Source organism: Hemiscyllium ocellatum, chromosome 7, assembly GCF_020745735.1.
Source record: "Hemiscyllium ocellatum isolate sHemOce1 chromosome 7, sHemOce1.pat.X.cur, whole genome shotgun sequence".
NCBI classification, from domain to species: Eukaryota; Metazoa; Chordata; class Chondrichthyes; order Orectolobiformes; family Hemiscylliidae; genus Hemiscyllium; species Hemiscyllium ocellatum.
Genome location: NC_083407.1, coordinates 99,872,108 through 99,893,112, shown reverse-complemented (window position 1 = coordinate 99,893,112; position 21,005 = coordinate 99,872,108). Strand labels below are relative to the sequence as shown.

Here is a 21,005-nt window from a genome sequence, read left to right as displayed (position 1 = left end):
TGGCGTACTGGCTTTTATTGGTAGAGGAATTGACTTCTGGAGTCCTGAGGTCATGTTGCAGTTGTATAAGACTCTCTGGTGCGGCCACATCTGGAGTATTGTGTGCAGTTTTGGTCGCCATACTATAGGAAGGATGTGGAGGCACAAAGAAGGTTTAGAGGTGACTTGATAGAGGTGTACAAGTTGATTAAGGGTTTAGATAGGGTTGACCATGAGAACCTTTTTCCACTTATGGAGTCAGCTATTACGAGGGGACATAGCTTTAAATTAAGGGGAGGTAGGCATAGGACAGATGTGAGGGGTAGATTCTTTACTCAGCGAGTCGTGAGTTCATGGAATGCCCTGCCAGTAACAGTGGTGGATTCTCCCTCTTTTTATGGGCATTTAAACGGGCATTAAATAGGCATATGGAGGCTAGTGGGCTAGTGTAGGTTAGATTAGACTTAGTGTGGAAACAGGCCCTTCGGCCCAACAAGTCCACATCGACCCGCCGAAGCGAAACCCACCCATACCCTTACATTTACCCCTTACCTAACACTACGGGCAATTTAGCATGGCCAATTCACCTGACCCGCACATCTTTGGACTGTGGGAGGAAACCGGAGCACCCGGAGGAAACCCACGCAGACACGGGGAGAACGTGCAAACTCCACACAGTCAGTCGCCTGAGTCGGGAATTGAACCCGGGTCTCAGGCGCTGTGAGGCAGCAGTGCTAACCACTGTGCCACCGTGCCAAGGTGGGCTTGAGTCGGCGCAACATCAAGGGCCAAAGGGCCTGTACTGCGCTGTATTTTTCTATGTTCTATGTTCTAAAGGAACAAAAATAAGAAGACCTGGATTAAAGTGATGTGTAAAATAATCAAGGGTAATGTGTGGAAAATCTTAGCATGTGAAAATGTGTTGGAGCCCAGTTGTATTGAGACATTCAAGAAGGCATTGATGATGATTTACATCAAAATAGCATGAATGAGTAGTGGGGAAAAGCAGGAGATTGGCAACAGGTAATGATCCTTGTATCAGAAGCTGGTAAAGCATGGTGGGTAAATTCACCTTATCTTTGGCTAGAATAATTGTATGGTTGTGATAATTGGGGATTTCACTTCTCCCATTTTCACTAAAGCGAATGACTTTAATGTTCAAGTCAAGGAGGTTGTAATCAGGAAATAAGATTTGTTGAAACTGGCTAACAAGGAAATGTTCAAAAGTTTGGCAGTGTTCTAAGTATTCCAGTCAGTCAAACTGAATATGATGTATGTTTAAAGGTATAATTTGAAGACCCCGGTGAAATCTTTCTTATTGTGACAGAGGACTGGAGGATTGCAAAATTTTACAACCCTGTTTGAAAAATAGAACAGGGATAAATCTAACAACTACGAGACAGTCAGCCAAATTTGTGGATCGTTGTGTTGGCCTAAAACAAATTCTTGCTGTCTAATAACAACTGGTAAAGGACAACCAGCCCAGATTTCTAAAGGCATATTGTGTTTGACTCACTCAGTTGAGTTCTTCGAAGTAATGGATATAATGTGGTTAAATATGAATGGAGGTGAGGGGAGACCAAAATGTAACAAAAGTGTTGTATTTAGAGTATAGGGACAGAGACCTTGTAGATGTATGTGCAGGCTCTTGAATGTAGCAGGACAAGTTGAAAAGCATGCAGAATTGCTGGCTTTGATGATCGAGAGACTTGGAATGCAAAAGCAAGAAGATTATATTAAACCTTCATGAAACACTGGTAGGTCCAGTTGGAGCATTATAAGCAATTTCAATTGGACACTTGGAGTAAGTATTTCCAGAGGTCAGAGAGGGGACTTACTGAAAACTACTGTTGGGTCATGACACTGGAGAAATGGCTTATTTGCCTTAGAGCAGACAAAGTTGTCAGGAGATCTGATGATGCTCAGAATAATGAGTGGTTTTCCTTGTTCAATAATGTCTCAGCATTTCCCACAAAAGGGTCAGTAACTACAGGACAGGTCTGAGAGTTGCCAAAAGAATGAGCAGTGACATCTGGAGATATTACACAATCATCTGCAATGTACTGTCTGTAATGTGATTGCAGTAAATTCAGTATTAATTTTCAAAGGAGATGTACACGTAAGAGAAAAACCCACAGGACTTTGAAGAAAATCAGTCAAATGTGACTATTTGAACAAGTATTTTAACTTGTCATGATTGTGCAAAATAAGCTCTTCTGTGCTGTATCATTCTACAGTTAAACCTTTTACATGGTGGGAGATTGTCAGCGACTCACAAGTGGTACACCATTTTCTTGCAAGTCCTGTCATGTTGCCATTTAGACCTGTTCTATGTAAGCTCGTTGAGCCCACTTACTTTGAATGTTCTGGGTTACCAGTGAGTGGCAACAAATTCTCTTCGATGAACAGTATTGCTAAGCTTCTGATCTTGACCTCATTTCATTCTTCCGTGCTTTTGATATTTTCATAGCTTTTGCATGTTCTTGATATTCCTCTTGAGTTTGTAGCACCAACTGGAAAAAATTCAGTTCAAAAGTAGTTTTAAAATTTGAAACAATTGCATGCTGAGTGTTGAGTTTTAGAATATCTCAGTTACAAAACCCACCAAATTTTACTCAGAATTACAGTGCACACCCAAGGCAAATTCACACAGCAGGTCAACATTGATGTTTATGATACACAAGCCGTCTCCTAGTTTACTTTGTAACCCCATGAAAAAATCCTTTTATTCATTTCTCCCTTAAGGAGAAGTTGTGTTAAATATATTGTGTTCAGCACTGCTGCCTCAGTTTATGGGACCTGGGTTTGACTCTACCCTTGAGTGACTGCCTGTGTGGAGTTTGCACATTGTCCCTGTGTCTGTGTGGGCTTTCACCAGGTGCTCCAGTTTCCTTCCACAGACCAAAGATGTGCAGGTTAGTTGGATTAGCCATGTTAAATTGCCCATTGTATCCAAAGATATGAAGGCTGGGAGGGTTGGCCATGGTCAGTGCAAGGTTACAGGGTAAGGGTGAGTCTTGGTGGGATGCTGTTCAGCGGGTTTGATGTGGACTTGCTGAGTTGAATTGCCTGGAGGGATTCTGTGATTTTATGATACAAAGGTAAATGTGCTGATCAGTTTGTATGTGGTGGTAGTTTCACATTCTCTCCAATTTGAATTCTGAATTCCTGACTGGATTTTTGATGACTGGCAATGATTTTGGACCCTAGTTTTGATCATTGCCTCTCCTCCCTGTCAGTTAGTTTGTGTGGGCATTGGATGTGGAAAGGATCAAGTCATTTTATAATCGCTTTCTGTCTGTACCATACAACCACTCATTGTCCTGATGTGCATATAAGTATGAAAATGCATAGAACAGCACAGCCAGCAACTCTGGACCTGTAATGAGGCAAGGGGATAATTAAGTGAAAAGTAAGATGTATGTTACAAATGGAATAAACCACATGATCTATTTTGCAGTTGCTGTCTGATAAATAGTCAATATTTTCATGCTTCGTTTTACTTTATATTCAGATAACCACTCAGCACCACCAGATGTAACCACTGGTGCCTCAGAGCGTGCTACCCACTTTGAACGGCCACAGGTTTCTTCAGTTCGTGGAGTTCCTCGTGGTTTCAACAGTAGCAAGATGGAAACTGCTGATGGTAAGTTTGTGTTGGATTTCAGCATTATTTTCCAGTCATACTAGGAAAGAGAGATTTGGAACTCAGGCTTGAGAACAAAATCATGACTGGAATTGAAATCTAATTAAGCAGAGTCTGCTCCATTTTTAAATGGAGGTTTTTTGGCAGGAGTTGGTTGCATAGTGATATTTTTGTCACCTTTAAGCTATCTTAGATTGCCTAGAGTTGAATTTGTTCTCATTGTGTGGCTGAGCAAATAATTCCCAAATTGGCTATGAAAAAGGAACAGATGTAAAATTAAGCATTCTTCACTAGTGCAACACAAATGCAGATGAGCAGCAACTAAAGTATTATATAGGTTTTCATTATATCGGCTATATTATATACCTTTTTGTGTTTTCTTTGATTCAGATTGTCAATCTGTCATCATTACATATAAGAAAATGCATAACGCTGTGAAACACTCAGACAAGTTTGTCGAGAAATAAACTAAGTAGTGTTCGCTCAAGTACTTTTCATCGCAATGTTATAATCTTAGTCCATTGATGTGAAATGGTAGCTCTCGTTGCAGTCTCAAATGTTCCCCAATCTATTGAGTAGTTTCTTTTTTTCGACATTTGATATGCATCATCTGCAGTGTTTTGCTTTGGAATTTAATGCATTGTGGGGATCCACAACTGCAGTTTGCATTAAGAACATTCAGATTTATTTCACATAGATCTCTGGCCTTTAGAAAAAGAGATTTAATTAAAACTGAGCACAATTAAATCTTATAAATTTTTTCAAATTTATCAGGACTTTTCAAGGTGCTTCTCAGCCATGGACAATATTTCAAAAGACCTTCAATGTCACAAGTAATATGAAGGGCAATTTGCACACAGCAAGTGCCATGAACAAAATCAGAAAAGTTATGTATTGTAGCTGTTGATCAAGCAATAAATGTTGACCAGGGCATTAGAAAGAAGAACTCTCTTCTCTTTGAAGTCATGCTTTGGGATTGTTAATTTCCATCCAAGAGGAAAGATCGTGCACTGGCTTCAAATCTTGTCAGAGTAATGGAACTTGTGGCTGTAACACACATCATCAGTACTGCATTGTTGTGTTTACTTCTATTTCGTGCTGAAGTCTCTGGACTAAGACTTGAAGCTTTGAAACTTTGGCTCAAAAGACAAATATACAACCTATGAGCCAGGTTGATAAATATGAGCTCTAACAGTGTCTGACGCTACAAACAATCTGATGTCAAATCTGATGCTATATTGAAGTCTAATAACATCAATTACACCTTAAATGCTGCAAAACCTTTCAAAAATGCTTTAATTCAGTGATTTTACAAACTTTTCAAATTTTCTCTTGAACCAGATTTTCATGCTCTGCCTTTGTGATCCTTGACTGTTGAAAATCGTGCTCTTCAAAGCAAAAGAAATGACTACCACAGCTGACTTGTTAGCAACATTTTGAAAGAATGTGTCTTATGTTCATTTTCACAGGTGTACCTGTGAATAGCAGAGTTTCTTCAAAAATTCAGCAACTTCTGAACACACTTAAGCGACCCAAGCGACCACCACTAAAAGAATTCTTTGTTGATGATTTTGAAGAACAGCTGGAAGGTTAGTGAATCTTAATGAAGGTGCAAGAATTTCTGGAAACTCAGATACAACGGTGTGCAGCTTCATGAGGGATGGAGCAGAGGTAATGCCAATGGACCGGTAAATCAGGATCTGGTGAATGCTTTGGGTCAGAGGTCTGAGACAACCTGGTAGAATTTAAATTTAGTTAATAAATTGGAATATTGAACTAGTCTCAGTAAAGGTGCACAGACAATTATAATCAATTATTGTAAAAATCCATCTTATTCAGGAAGGAAGTGTGCTGTCCCATTCTGATCTTTACTGCTGTCTGAATTGGTTCAGCAAGCTGCTCATTTCGAGATGAATTAAGAATGTAACGGATGTTGGCCTGACCTGTCATGCCTACATCCCAGAAGGCAATAAATTTTCATTGTTTTAATCATATCAGTCAATTACTTTCACCATTACATTTTTTGTTTATTTGTGATTAAGTTGTAACATTTTAAGAGATTAATACAGTGTAAAGGGATGATCATTCATTCTGTTCAATTCTCCTTCTTCTCTTGCTCCTCATTCTCACTTCGTACATAGATTTTATTTGAAAAGATCATTTGCTCTGACATGTTTTTACTGCTGAAATGTGACATATTTGTTGAATCTTATTGTCTTGCACACACCAGGACAATTCAAAAGAACACAAAGTAAGGGGAATGCCAATATTTTACTGAGGAGAGTGCTGATTGGCTGGCATGTTGACTATGGTAGAGATGGTGCCTTGAAGAATGTACCTACCAATGTGATTGATAGTTCCCAAGCCTTTGTGAGAGTTTAACCTGTACAGGGTCGACTCTGGCTGGGCATTGTCCTGAAAAATGAGCTAGTGAATGGCTGTCTCCCGTTTTTGGTTAAAACAGGTGAGATATGTATAAATCTTCTGTAAAGAACAGGGCCTGGATTTTAATGTTTACTTTCTAGTACATACAAGTATGCCACACTGCAAGCTCAAGTGATAGTCCTAAAATGGTGGTTCATGTAATTCTTCGCACACTCGGTTATTTGGCAAAAGTTATTCAATTGCTCAATCACGTTTAAAGTTGGATAGTATTGTGAGCAGCTTGTTTGGGTATGGTCAGTATCTTATTGCAAACGACCAAAGTAATGTGTTGTTCTTTAGAACCTTTGGGACTTGCTTACTTGATAGCACTCCAGCGTTGAAATTCATACGCCCCATTACTCATTTGTATGGTATACAGAATGTGCTTTTGGCTTGACAGCTGCATCCTGTTCATGACAAACGCTGCATGTGTTACAATGCAGGAACAACAACTTGATGAAACAGCTAGCTTCAGTTGTTGCTCCAATGTTGGAGATGCCTTACTCCTCAAGACTAATCAGAGGTAAACTCGACACTTTGAGGGACAAGAATGATTGACTTGAGGCCTCCATGAGTGTGAGGTATAGCAGGAAATTATCTGATTAGGATAGCCATTATCTCTCAGGATACTTTCCCCTCACAGTTTGCACAATGAACAAATGACTCTGGCCTTTTTAATGAGGTTGCCGTAAGGGCCTTTCCTATAGCACATTGAACTGTAGGAATGCCAATGTGTATACTGACTAGTAGACAGTAGTAGAGAACCCCCAGAAAATTAGTATGAGCCCTTTGCTGGCTCACTTCTCAGAAGTACCCCAGCTACTCTGAGTCCACATGTCTGGCTTAAAATGTAACTAAGCCTGGCAATTAACTCTCAATATAATCAGTATTCGTCATTGCTACATCTCCACCAACTAGTCTGTTTGTTTCCCCTTTACTATAAATGTTGGTTTTCCCCTGACATTTGTATTGTTGCAAATTGCACTGATGAATGCACGAGTAAAGTCTTTGACAGCAATGCTCATCTTATTTAATTATTTCACCTTGACTTTTTTTCTTGACATTTTCACAGTTTGGTGCATGATTGGAAAACCTGATTGCTTCAATTTTCATCTGTTTTTGTTTATCAAAGTTGAGACATTAGGCCAAATTGCCCCATAATTTTTAAAATTATTTTGCTGGGGCATCTACCTTCTGTAATTAGATCTTCAGTTGGTGGCATGACAGCATTTTGAGCAATTGTTTCTCTTCCTAAACTTGTTCCTTGAAAAATTCCCCAAGAATCCCCAAACATTGATAAATTGCTTCATAGGCTCTTGGACTACCTCACTCTTGCTATTTTATTAGACTGCTTATCTAACCTATGTACTGGAGGAGCAGCACTTGGCAAGTCTTAAGCCTTTGGCACAAAATTCATTCCTGTTCCTGACAGTTGCAGGTGTTTGAATCAGATTGTTTGCAGTGTTTTCATCCCATTTAAATCAAAGGTAAGTTTTAGACCCCCATATCTTTTCATCAAAAAGACTACCCACTTCTGTTTCTACCTCAGCTTACCTACAGAACTGATCGTCTGTGCATTTTCACTTTAATGCCTTGCCTCCCATCATCTAATCTCTCCTTTAAACTTGCCTAAAATTCTACTCCCTTTAGCTTATTTCCATGTAAGGACATCTTGGCTTGAGCCAATATCACCTGAATGAATCTTAAAAAGCAACTTTCACTGTACTATCTTCCATGTCTTTCCATGGCCTACATTAGCTCCCAGTTTCCCAAAACCCACTTGAAGTGTCTAAATTGCTTTCTAAAATTCTATCCATAAATGTAACCTTCTCTGGTGTTATAGCCACCTTCTGTGAGTTCTGTGTCACCCCGAGCAATCATTCATTATCTTGTCATATGGCTCTCACAATCTCAAACCGTTGTCATGCTGAATTTGACACAACCCAAGTCTTCAATTAAGAATTGCTCATCATTGATGTGATGAAAGGTGGCTTAAGGAATCAATTCTTTTCTTTTGAAACAAAAAAATTCAAAGTGTGGCTACACATCTTGAAAGTTGAAGAGGAGGAAATGTTTTGTCATTATTTGCAGTGTCCAGTTGTTTTTATAGGTAATGTATGTGTCCTTAATGTTTCAGTGTGTGATGCCAGATGGGGTATTTGTTTTGTGCTTTTTGTCGTCTTCCTGCAAGACAAATAATTCATAATAGTATCTGAGTTACCAGGTCATACTCCTCAACACTCTCCCTAACTGCACTCTGGGTGTACCTACTTCATGTGAACTGCCGTAGTTTAAGAAGGCAGTTCACCACTACTTTGTCAATGCTGGCTGAGCCAGTGATGCCCACATTCAATGAGGGATTTTTAAAAAAAAATTTGTCAGTTTAGTCCAGTTTCCATATGCTCAAAGGTGGTATGGGACAGAAATCTTGCTTTAAAGAATAAGTACAGCCACATATTTTCTGATCATCATCTCATTTTGCATACTTTTTTGTTATTCCATTTTTAAGTTCAACAAGTTGATCCCAATCAGCCAAAACCAGAAGGTCTTCAGACGATGCCATTACAAGGAGATCCACTAGGTGTAGTGACGAATTGGCCCCCATCGCTGCTGGCAGCTGTACAAAGGTGGGGAACGACACAATCTAAGGCTTCCTGTTTGACCTCGTTGGATACTGCAGGAAAGCCAGTTTACACACTCACTTATGGTAAGCACCTGCTCACTGAATAAAGTGATGTTAATAGACATTTGTTGTTGCTGCTGATATGTATCTTGTTTTTAGTATATTTCGTAATTCAAATATTGAATGAATGTAGTCTTATCCAGGATTAAGTAATTATGCAAAATCTTATCAGTTCATGATAGGATTAAAGTGATGAAATTGCCTTTCCCATTAGTGTGGCATTGCTTTCTGGGCTGAAAATATTTGATGTTTGATTCTTTCATTTTATCTCTCTTAGGGAAGCTGTGGACTCGGAGCCTCAAGCTAGCTTACACACTTCTCAATAAACTGAGCAATAAGAATGATCCACTTCTGAGACCTGGTGATAGAGTAAGTATTCTTGCTCAGAATTTGCAGGTTTTTTTTGTTGTATTATAAAAATTACAACATGAAAGAGGCCACTACTTAGTGCTAATGTTTGAACTTCAGCTAGCCAAAGTTTGCTTGCTTAATGCTTACACATAATTACACATTTTCTCTGGAGCACTATTTCGCTTTCCCATGTGGAAAGTTACATTCAAAATTAGAAGGCTGTAATGATGACTCTCTGGTTGCGCTCTTGTCTTTTGAGCTAGAAACATGTGGGTTAAAATCCCACTGCAGAAATCTGAGCACAAAAACCTAGATTGAGTTTCTAGGGCTGCACTCTCACAGATGCCATCTTAATGTCTTAGGATGCAGCTGTTAGGTCTGGAGGACTTATTGATCTTGATCTCCATTAGTTTTTCTAGTATTTTGCAGAACACAAATTTTGATTAACATCTGAAACTGAAATATGATTTAACGATAATCTCTCTGTCTATATTTTCCTCAACCTCAATTTTATTTCGACATCTGCATTTGTAAGATCGTTGCGTTTAATGTAGACATTGAAAGAGCATTTTACATGTTTTTCATGCTCGGCTTTCAAATAATTGTTCTCTGTTCTGTTGCAGGTGGCTTTGGTGTATCCAAATAATGACCCTGTGGCATTTATTGTGGCATTTTATGGTTGCCTTTTAGCAGAATTAGTCCCTGTGCCCATTGAAGTACCACTAACTAGAAAGGTAATGTCAGCTGTCATCTAAAATGTTTGATCCAAAGTTGATGTTGGTTCTGTAACTCCAGATTCAGGCCATTGTATCTGTAGAGATCAGATTTTCAAGTATTGCATATAATGTTTTCTTTGTTTTTGTAGGATGCTGGTAGTCAACAGATTGGCTTTCTACTTGGCAGTTGTGGTGTGACAGTCGCACTCACCTGTGATGCCTGTCACAAAGGATTACCAAAGTCTCAAACAGGGGATGTAGTGCAATTTAAAGGTAATATTGCACGTTATTTGTAACTGATGGGTAATGAGTGTAATAACGGCAACGTTTTTTTTATAAGAAGTCTTCACCAGGAAGTTCAGTACACGAGTGATCAACCTCAGTAATGGATTTCCATAGGATCCACTTGAGGCAGAAACCCTGAAAACATGTTTATAAATCTTGGATATTCTGATGGAATGGGAAGGGGAAACTGGTGGTTTTTGGTAGGTGAATGAAGATGATCTCAATAAAAAGTTGATTTAATATTTACTGTCATGAATCACAAAAACCTGTGAATAGAAGTCTGCTGTGGTGTGTTAGCTCATGGTTTGTCAGTCTTTTATGGGAACCATCTTGTCTCGCCACAAGTTGAAATTGAAATATTTCCCATTTTCAAGGATGGTGATCAGGAAATCGATAATCAGTGTAATGCTAATCATAAAGTAAATAGAAACTGAAATCACAGAAATGGTATGGTATTTCAATGCTAAATTTTCACTTGAGTGAGTTCCTTTTGACAGCAGTATGTTATGACCAAATTTCTTCAAATTGCCATCAAAATTCAATAATGCATTTAATCATTACTAATGCAATAAAATCTGAATTAACATTTTTGTAAACATTACGTTCAAGTACTTTCTGCCAATTATCTTTAATCTCCAACTCTGCAACAAAACTTGGATAAGTAGACACATTGAGCCATTATTCTGTTTGTAGGTTGGCCTCGACTGGGTTGGTTTGTAACGGATGTTAAACACTTATCAAAGCCGCCTAAAGATTGGCACCCCATGATCAGGGATGCCAGCAACAATATTGCTTATATTGAGGTAGGTCTGGATTTTAATTTGATGAACGTTCATTTATCTTTGAAAATATTTCTTCCTCACAGACTAGATGTTCCATTATCTTAAACAGTGCATTTAATTAAAAGTCTTGAATAAAGTTTCTTCAAGTATTATAAGGTAGAAAAAAGGTAGTTGAAAAGCCAATTCCAACTCGAAAGATATCTAATGGATGAGGACGAACAGAAGAAAATGATTAAGTTTTTAGTCATTTCTGCTATAGCACATCTTTCATGAACATCAATTGGCTGTAACAGAATTGGCTGAATAGGGAAGGCTGTTTCTAAAACATGAACTTTTAAAGTGTGTGTTAGCTATAATGCGATTACATTGCCAACATTTTGTGCTGTTTGTATTGTGTGATTCTCATATAGTGTGGGGTCGCATAAGAATGCAACTATCGCATTAGAGGAGAAATGCCTGTACTTGAGAGGTTTGTACAATAGAGGACTTTAGTAATGCTTTATCAAACATGAGAAAAACAATAAGGGATGCATATCACTCTTCGGAGGGATGGATGAAAGAAGACAGATTTAGCAAGAACTGATACGGCAGCATGGTGGCTCAGTGGTTAGCGTGTGGAGTTTACATATTCTCCCAGTGCCTGCATGAGTTTCCTTCCACAGTCCAAAGATGTGCAGGTTAGGTGGATTGGCAGTGCTAAATAGCTCATAGTGTCGAGGGATGTGCAGGCAAGATCGGCAGAAGGGCCTGCTTCAACGCTATCAGGATTCCATGATTGTATAATAATCCTGTTGAAACAGGCAGTGAACATCAGCCACATGAGTCCAGTGAAGGCAAAAAAATCATCATTATCGTTTGAGACTATTTAGCTTGGGCTAAATAATTGGATAATTTAGTAAGACCAAGTGGGCAGCATGATGGCTCAGTGGTTAGCACTGCTGCCTCACAGCGCCAGAGACCCAGGTTCAATTCCCGCCTCAGGCGACTGACTGTGTGGAATTTGCACATTCTCTCCCCGTGTCTGCGTGAGTTTCCTCCGGGTTCTCCGGTTTCCTCCCACAGTCCAAAAATGTGCAGGTTAGGTGAATTGGCCACCCTAAATTGCCCGTAGTGTTAGGTGAAGTCATAAATGTAGGGGAATGGGTCTGGGTGGGTGCACTTTGGTCGGTTGTTGTGGACTTGTTGGGCCAAAGGGCCTGTTTCCACACTGGAAATAATCTAATCTAATCCTAACTGGATCATCTAGGCCTTGAGGATTCTGTGAAACAGGGATCAAAATGGAGTTAACATTGGAAAGATATGCCATGCCGAACAATTGAATGTCTGGTCAAAATAGAGATCTCCAGGAAGCTTGAGATGTATTACAAAAAAAAATTTAAGGAAATTGACCCCAGAAAAGCATTTAAATATGCCAACACATGAGAGTTAAGAAACTGGTTTTGATAAACAGTAGGTTTGATGCCAAGAACTGTTAGTACACAAGGCAATCAACAGCTGAAAAAAAAATTGAGGAAGTGGAGGCAAAAACATGGAAATCATTAAACAAACTACTAGATCCTCCAAATGAAAGATGATGGCTCTATAGCCAAAGTGATTGTTAAACAAGCGATTGACCCTTCGTTCAAATGTTTTTTCAATGGTATACACATAAAAATTTCCATGATGACCTAAAATATATTTTTGTCAGTTTTCTTCGTATTGCCATAATGGGTCAGGTTGCACTTGCCTTGTGTTTGGTATGGTGATATTGGTAGGATCTTGGTCATTCAGTAGATCTTTTTGCCTCATTCTCGTCAAGGTGGTAGTTATTCACTGAAATTTCAGGGTCAAGGCTGCAAATTTGGTTTTAACAATAAACAGCTGGTTATTTCACAAAAACCTAAATAAATTAAATAAAACAAATAAGTTCTCTCAATGTAATACAGTCTGAAAGTTTCAAAGCACATGGCAAAACAAATCCTCATCCACGGGTAGTTGGCTGGTTGGGGGGAGTATTTGTTTGACCTGGGAGTACCTTTCTCTGAAGCTAATTGACTCCAGTTGGAGATTTTGAAGCTGGAGGTGGTCAATTCTAGCGTTACCTAGGTTTCAAAACCAGATTGTAATCTATCCAACAGTTCAGATGAGTATATTGGAAGTGGTCCAAAGTATCCAATTATTCACTCCTAGTCAGAAGTGTTTGTGAGAGTCATGGGGAGGAGGGAAATTACCCATCGGAAGGTCACATGTCCCAGACAAAGTTAGGTTATCGCATCAGGACCTCTCCAGGGTCCCATGCACATCTTCACTTGTGCATCTGATCCCCAATATTTCAGAGGCTAGAAGATTTGTTTGCTTGAGCTACGTCTGGTATTTGTAGTACACGGCATATGTATTCATAAGAACATGTCTATGAATTTGCTACGAGAGAGAGAAATTAATGCCTTCTGAATAATAACCTGTAATCTAAACATCTGTAGCCAGGAAATAGCTAGAGACTATATTTATGGATAGGATGACTGAGTACATTGAAAATGTTCAACTGATCAGAGGGGCAAAATGGATCTGTGAAGAGTAAGTCATGTCTGAAGGACCTGATTGAAGTTTATGAAATGTGATTGTCAAAGTAATCTCTTTGGGAGTTAAATTTTGTTTCATTGTGCTTCCATACAGTGCAGTAGAATACTTTGAAACATTTAAAGGCTGTCATGTGATTTATATGAACTCATATGTAAAGAAGTATTTGATCATTTAAGACACTGAGCATAAGTTGAATTTCCTGACTTGGGAGGTAACTTCTTGACGTAGTTAAAAATCAGTTGAGTGGTAGGAGTCAAAATAGGGATAATGGATAGGTACTTTCATTAGCACGATGTGACTAATGGTAACCTTCCAGGAACTGTATTGCATGTTCATTTACTTATTGTTTATTAATTAGATGATGGGGTAGAAAGCCACATATCCAAATTTACGTCTGACACATACGAGATGAGCCATTGTAATCAGAGTAGATGCAATCATCAGAAATATTTATCGATTACGTGAATAGGTCAAAACATGGCAGTGGATTTCAATTTATTTGAGCTTAGGTCATCCATTTTGGATAGGAAAAATAAAACTGGGTACTTTAATTGCTGAAAGTCTGAAAGCAGTCCAAAGGGATATGGAGCCCAGGTAAATATCATGAACGTGAGCAGAAACCTATCTGCAAAGCCAATGGACTGCTGATTTTTATATCTAGAGATGGAAAATACATGAAGTGTAGAAATTGTATTTGTTATTGCAACTGCCAGTAGATCACACCTGCAACAGTTCAGGGCACTGCATCTATGATATGTGGAGGAACTGTCGCCTATGGTTGCTAGAAACGTCCCTGAACTTGAAGATTGAAATACAACAAAAGATTGCACAAATTGGAGTTATACTTTGTGGGATTTTGAAATTTAAAGGGGTAATTTGGTTGAAGTTTTATGGTTTCAAGAGGAACAGATAGGGTAGATCAAGTAACGGTAGTTATGCTTCGTGTGATAAATCAAAGAGTACGGGTTGTAATCTGAAGGTTGGAGCAAAATCTTTCAGCAATAAAATTAGGGAACGTTCCATTCCACAGGGGAATAAAAGATTAGAACACTTCCACAAATGATGATTGATGGATCGATTGTAAATTGTCCATCTGAGATCAATAAAGATTTTTTGTAAATTTGAGATTTTAAGGATATAACAAAGGGCATGTGAAGTTCGTTCTGAAATCAGTCATAATCTGTCAGGTTTGAGGGGCATATGTTGTGCTTTTGTTCCTCCAAGTATAACTTAGGATTTGGAGCACAGTGGCGTAGAAACCCTTAGAAGCAAGTATTACAAAAATCATGGAGACTTTTCTAAGTGCAGACGAACTTGATAATGTTGCTGTGCTTTCGAATGTGCATCATGATAATTTTTCAGTATTCCTATTCAGCATTTTTGTTTCTCCTTCAGTACAAGACCAGTAAAGAAGGAAGTTCAATGGGTATAACCATATCTCAGAATGCAATGTTAGCACATTGCCATGCCCTTAGCCAAAGCTGTGGATACACTGAAGGTGAGCTTGTGTCCAATTGATTTACAGAGATCAAGTTTTTATTTCTAGATGATATGTGATAGAATCTAGGAGCGTTTTAAGTTTCAAGGTGAACCAAGGGTTGGAGAGGGCTGGTCGGTGGGGAATGTCATGGATAAGATTTCCAACTCTGTGGATGGGTGGATATGCCAATATGGAACTTTGACCTCTAACGAAGGCAATGTGGAGTTTGCAATTTTTGTGTAACTTTGCCCTTTCTCTTCTGTAGGTATTGAATTGTCTGCTTTTTATCCAAGGAGTAAGAGTAGTCTAGTGTCTCAGTAGCATCCCTGTTTTTCATGTGCGAGCTTAGTCAATGAATATTTGCAAATTAATTGACCTTTAAGGTCTTGCCCTGCTGTTTGTCAAGCCTGTACGTAATTATGCAGTTCCACCATGTCCAGAAGGTCATTAGATGATCAAGGTAGAAATGGTTCAAGTTTTATTTCAACTTCCCATCCCCCAAAAAGCTATGGAGTGTTAATGTGAATTATAGCCCCATTATGAGTCCTTGGTTGGAACGAGGTCACTTCAAGTCCAGCATTTCGCGATTTTGGACATTAAACATTAGAATTGGAACAGCAACCACCCAACACACACAAGAAAAGCTGCAATAGGACCCTGTTCAAAAGGGCTACAACACATAGCAGCACTCCCAACCTACAAAGGGGAGAAGAACAACATCACTGCAGAGTATTCACCAAGAACAAATCTCCCTGCGACTTCATCTGCAAATGCCGAATAGACAAACAACATGACGAGGACACGCCACAACCTGACTCACAAGCCACACGACCTTGCATAAGCATACTGGAACTGACAACCAGACTTCTCCGCCCACTGTGATTCCTGACAGTCAGAAACCAAAAGCCACTCTGGGACAGCAACTCACCAGGACAAAAGACCCAATACCCATCATGTGCGAGACTAATGTAATTTACAAGGTTCCTTGCAAAGACTGCACAAAGCATTATATTTGGCAAACAGACAGACAGCTAACAATCTGCATCCACGAGCACCAATTAGCCACTGAACACCATGACCAGCTGTCCCTGGTAGTCATACATACACATGACAGGGTCCACAAATTTGATTGGGACAACACAGCGATCATAGACAAGCTAAACATAGGAAAGCCAGAGAATTTCTAGAAGCATGGCACTCATCCATGAACTCTTATCAAAAGTACGTTGAGCTGGACCCAATATACCAGCCACTACAATGAACAACCAGAATCAGCATAAACGAACCAAATAAATTCCCGAAGAGACAGTACAGCAGTGCTTTTCAGGAGGCTCCAAAGCACTGGAGATGTCATCTCGGCAGGGGATGAAACATCTGCAAATCAACTTCCCAGCTTGACCAGCATTCCCACAACCACGGCGTTAAACTAACTAGGAGCTTGAAGAAATATTTTCATTGCAATACAACAGTTGATGTTTGATTGTTAATATTGATTTTGTAGCTATTTGAAATAGTCAATAATGATGTATTCACTTCTTTAGTTAAGTGTCACAGAACTTAATGCTTTGTACGTCATACCTAAGTAAAATTGATCAGCACTGCATTGAAATAGAGTTTTAATGAATCGGAAGCTTCTTCCCTCAATTGAGAGCTGCTAATATTATCGATTTGTGTATGTAGGACATAACAGTAATGTTGTAGCACTGGTAGAAGACTTTTGTAAGCCATCTGTCTACAGTGTTTTCGAGTGATTGCAATCAATTTGTCAGAGTAACTGAGTAAAACAAGTTAAAACTGAGCTGTGCCTGTTCAATTTTTGTATTGCAGGGGAAACACTAACAAATGTTTTGGACTTTAAAAGAGATGCTGGGCTGTGGCATGGCATTTTAACTGTAAGTATTGTTTCCAGTTCAGCTTTGAGGGACACAGTCTGCCTGTTTCTCCAGATGGTTAATCAACACGTTAATAAAATAAGCTGTGATACCTATGGTGTGTGGTATCTGTATTGTTTTCTGTACACTGTCTACCCAGGTTTACTACAAATTAGATCACTTTGTTTTATCACATGCATTCTTGTGCGAACATGAGGTGTCCCCACATTTGAAGGTATCCATATTTAAATTGGTCAAACAGCAAATCATTTGTGTTTCCTATTATTGTCAATTATGAAGTGATAATTTATGCTGCTGCCTTCTTTTGGACAGATAAAGATGTTCACTGAGCGGTTTTCAACTTGTTGATGTTCAAGGGAACATAATCATTTTTAAATGATGCAGCAAGTGTTTGAAGAAATTTTGAACATGATGTCTGACCAATGTGTGAATAGGGACTGCCTGTAAACCTCAGTGATATTTTTGAAATGAGTTGTTAATGCAGAATTTCACACACTACAGTGATACTCAAAACCCTGAGCCACTTTGTGATTTACATTCTTGTTGGGAGTTTATATTTGGCAATAGTAGCACTTGAAGCTGCTATAACCATTCCATTCTGGAACATGGGTTCCTCATACATATATAATCCAGAGAGATCACCGGTTAAACTTAATGCACCCACTATAAATGATCGAACGTTTAAAGAATAAAAGTAAAGTAATGCAGACGTTGGAGATCTGAAATAAGAACTGAGTGTCAGAGAAACCCTGCAGTTCTGGCAGCATCTGTAGTGAGCAACAAAGTTAAAATTTCAAGTCTTATAAAGCATCTCTTCACAACTGTTCTTTGGGCCTCTAAGTCGTAGCCCTCATACTTGGGTATCATGTATGTGAGTCATGGCTCAGTTTGTAACCGACTTGCTTCTGAATCACAAGCATCAGAGTTCAAATTTCATTTCAGGCTTGAGCATAAAATTCGGTGCTTACACACTACACTCAGGGTGTATTGCATTGTTAGAGGTGTGGGCTTTCAGATGAGATGTTAACTGAGGCCTCATCTGCCAGTTATCATCAAGTCTTAGAGATGTACAGCATGGAAACAGACCCCTCGGTCCAACTCGTCCATGCTGATCAGATATCCCAACCTAATCTCGTCCCATTTGCCAGCACTTTGCCCATATCTCCCTCAACCCTTCTTTTCATATACCCATCCAGATGCCTTTTAAATGTTGCAATTGTACCACCCTCCACCACTTCCTGTGGTAGCTCATTCCATATACGCACCACCCTCTGCGTGAAAAAGTTGCCGGTTAGGTCCCTTTTAAATCTCTCCCCTCTCGCCCTTAGCCTATGCCCTCTTGTTCTGGACTCCCCCCACCCCAGGGAAAAGACTTTGTCTATTTATCCTATCCATCCCCCTTATGATTTTATAAAAACCTGTGAGGTCACTCCTCAGCCTCCGATGCTCCAGGGAAAACAGCCCCAGCCTATTCAGCTTCTCCCTATAGCTCAAATCCTCCAACCCTGGCACCATGCTTGCAAATCTTTTCTGGACCCTTTCAAGTTTCACAATGTCCTTCTGATAAGAAGGAGATCAGAATTTCGTGCAATATTTTGAGATCTCAGAGAACTTTTTCAAAGACTCATGGGACAGTTACCCCCTTTGTCATGCTGCACTAGAAATGTTAATTCTGTTTCTCTCTCCACACATTCCCAGGTCAGTTTGAGTATCTCCAGCACTAGCTATCTTTGTTTCAGATCTCCAGCATCTACATCTACAGTTGTCCCTGATATCCTGGCCAGTATTTATGGCTCAGTCATCAGTTGAAAAACAGATTATCTTGTCATTTTATATTGTTGTTTGTAGAAATTTCATGAGTGCCTACTTCCTGCTATGTTTCTTAAATCCAAAAAGTCATAACACTTTCTTTTCTTTTGAGGGCTCTTCCTGAGGGTGACACTTCGATTCTTTCATTCTTACTCATTAGATGTGCAGTCACATAGTCACAATACCTTGTACATGAATGTTAGTATATCTTGCACTGAAGCAGTATTAGAAGAATTTGTCAACATCTTCAATCATCAACCCTTGTATTAAATTTAAGCCCACAACAAATGAAAGCTTTAACTCCTCAACATCACAGGATTTAAATTTACAGCAAGACACCAGGCAAAGTTAAGTAATAACATTTTTTTTCAAAATGACTGGCAGGCACTTCATAACAAGCAGATTAATTTGCAATGAATTCATTAACTCAGTATATTATGGTTACCTGAAGGTGCTGTGTTTTATTGACAATAGGTGCAGGAGTAGGCCATTTTGCCCTTTGAGCCTGCACCAACTTTGAGGATGATCATGACTGTTACCTCTGGGAGATTGCTTGTGTCTTCCCCAGTGAACACAGATCTGAAGTACCAATTCAACTCTTCTGCCATTTTTTTGTTCCTTGTAATATATTTCCCTGTTTCTGTCTTCAAGGGCCCAATTTTAGTCTTAACCATTTTTTCCCTTTCACAGACCTAAAAAAGCTTTTACTATCCTCCTTTATATTTTTGGCCAGTTTACCTTCATACCTCATTTTTTCCCTGCGTATTTACTTCATACTAATCCTCTGTTGTTCTTTAAAAGTTTCCCAGTCCTCCATTTTCCCACTCATCTTTGTTATACTCTTTCTCGTTTTCCATCGTTGGCAGTTCCTCATTGCAACCATTCATCAGCTGGCTGCTGCAGCCTTCCCCCTCCCCTCCTCTGCCCTTGCCTGATACACTGTTGTTTCTTCCGTTGCTGCTCAACTGTTTCTCACTTCCCCACCCTTCAGCCCCACACGAGCTGACCCAGGCTTCTTCCCCACTGTCAGAACACGCATACACCAGCAACTCTCACCCTTCACCAATCACTGAACCTCAACAGCCTTGGTCACCAAATAATTGGCTAATTTCTCAGCAGTGTTGGCTGTTTCGCGATTAATTCGTGAGTGATCAGCAGCTAACATCAGGGAGGAACACTCCTTTTAAATATTTCTCAGTGCCTCGTACAGGGCAATGTTGTTTTGATTGCCGAGCCCTGAGTTTTTCCCAAAGCATTTTGGGACTTGCTGGAGTGAATTTGTATGTCCATTTCTGTGTATTTTGAGCATTGCCAGAGCATCACCTATTTTCAGGTTTTCTTAATTCATGTGAAACTAGAACAAGATGTCCTATTTCTATAATAGCTTCAAGAATTATGAAACCACATGATCTTTTCTGTCAGTTGCATTTCTGTGACTTTGTCTTTTTGTCACAGTTGTTATTTTGCTGTCTGTGTACCAGAAGGTGTTAACATGCTGTAATTCTTCACGCTCTTTGTTTTAAGTCGACAAATTATAGTGCTTTAATCATTGCTTTTATGGTGTATAATTTGAATTAGCACTTCGACCTATCCCCTGCATGTTTACCTTTTTATCCTGAAGAATTTCTGAGACTGTGGAGATCAATAGGCTGCATTGTAAGGAGCAGAATGCACTTTTTTCATACCTTTTAAATATGGATCTTACTGTTCCTTTTCCTGACATACTTGGTGTTTTGATGGAACTCTCCATTTATTCACTTTGTGGTGATGAATGTTTACTTGCCAAAACTCGAAATTGTGGAATTCCACGTTGGTGAAATGGAGCTAACTTGCTGCAGCTGAATACTGGCAAGCTTAAAGCCATTGTCCTTGGTCTCTCCAACAAACACCACTTTCTTGCCTTTGTTTCCATCCTCCTCCTCAGCCAATCTTGGGCTGAAGTTGAATGTGAGCAATCTCAGTGCCTGCTTTGCCCCAAACTGACTTTCTGACCCCCACGGCATCAAAGCTGTCACTTTTCAACTTCATAACATAATCTGTATCCACATTTGCTCAACCCAAGTGTATCAGAACTTGCTTTTTCCAGCTGAGATTGCTACTTTGTTTTTCTTGCATCCTTCGGTGAATTCTGCTTCAGCCTTTTTGCGTGTAAGTCTGTTATCACTGACTGATATTGGTCAACTTAGAATCCTCATTTATATCTTTGTATTCCTTCATGGCCTATCTATTCCCTTCGCCTGTACTCCACAAATCCCCAAAACCTTCTATTCCTCTGACTCGTGTCTGTGCTGCTTCTGCTTTGGTCTAACTGTTCTGAATTCCAACCCCAAATCTCTCGAAGTGCCCAACTGTCTAAACCATCTTGCTCGTTCTTCAGCTGGATTCACTGTACTAGACAG

At 39.4% G+C, this 21,005-nt stretch overlaps 1 protein-coding gene across 1 annotated transcript in view; it reads left to right on the top strand.

Annotated features, from left to right (window-relative positions):
* Window positions 1-21,005, top strand: part of LOC132817241 (disco-interacting protein 2 homolog A-like) — a 269,644-nt gene that overhangs the window by 167,744 nt on the left and 80,895 nt on the right. The window contains exons 6-14 of the mRNA XM_060827592.1: window positions 3,494-3,625; window positions 5,095-5,214; window positions 8,559-8,756; window positions 9,010-9,101; window positions 9,707-9,817; window positions 9,949-10,072; window positions 10,778-10,887; window positions 14,821-14,923; window positions 16,733-16,797. Of these exons, the coding sequence (XP_060683575.1) occupies window positions 3,494-3,625; window positions 5,095-5,214; window positions 8,559-8,756; window positions 9,010-9,101; window positions 9,707-9,817; window positions 9,949-10,072; window positions 10,778-10,887; window positions 14,821-14,923; window positions 16,733-16,797 (1,055 nt within the window). The remainder of the gene's footprint in view (window positions 1-3,493; window positions 3,626-5,094; window positions 5,215-8,558; window positions 8,757-9,009; window positions 9,102-9,706; window positions 9,818-9,948; window positions 10,073-10,777; window positions 10,888-14,820; window positions 14,924-16,732; window positions 16,798-21,005) is intronic.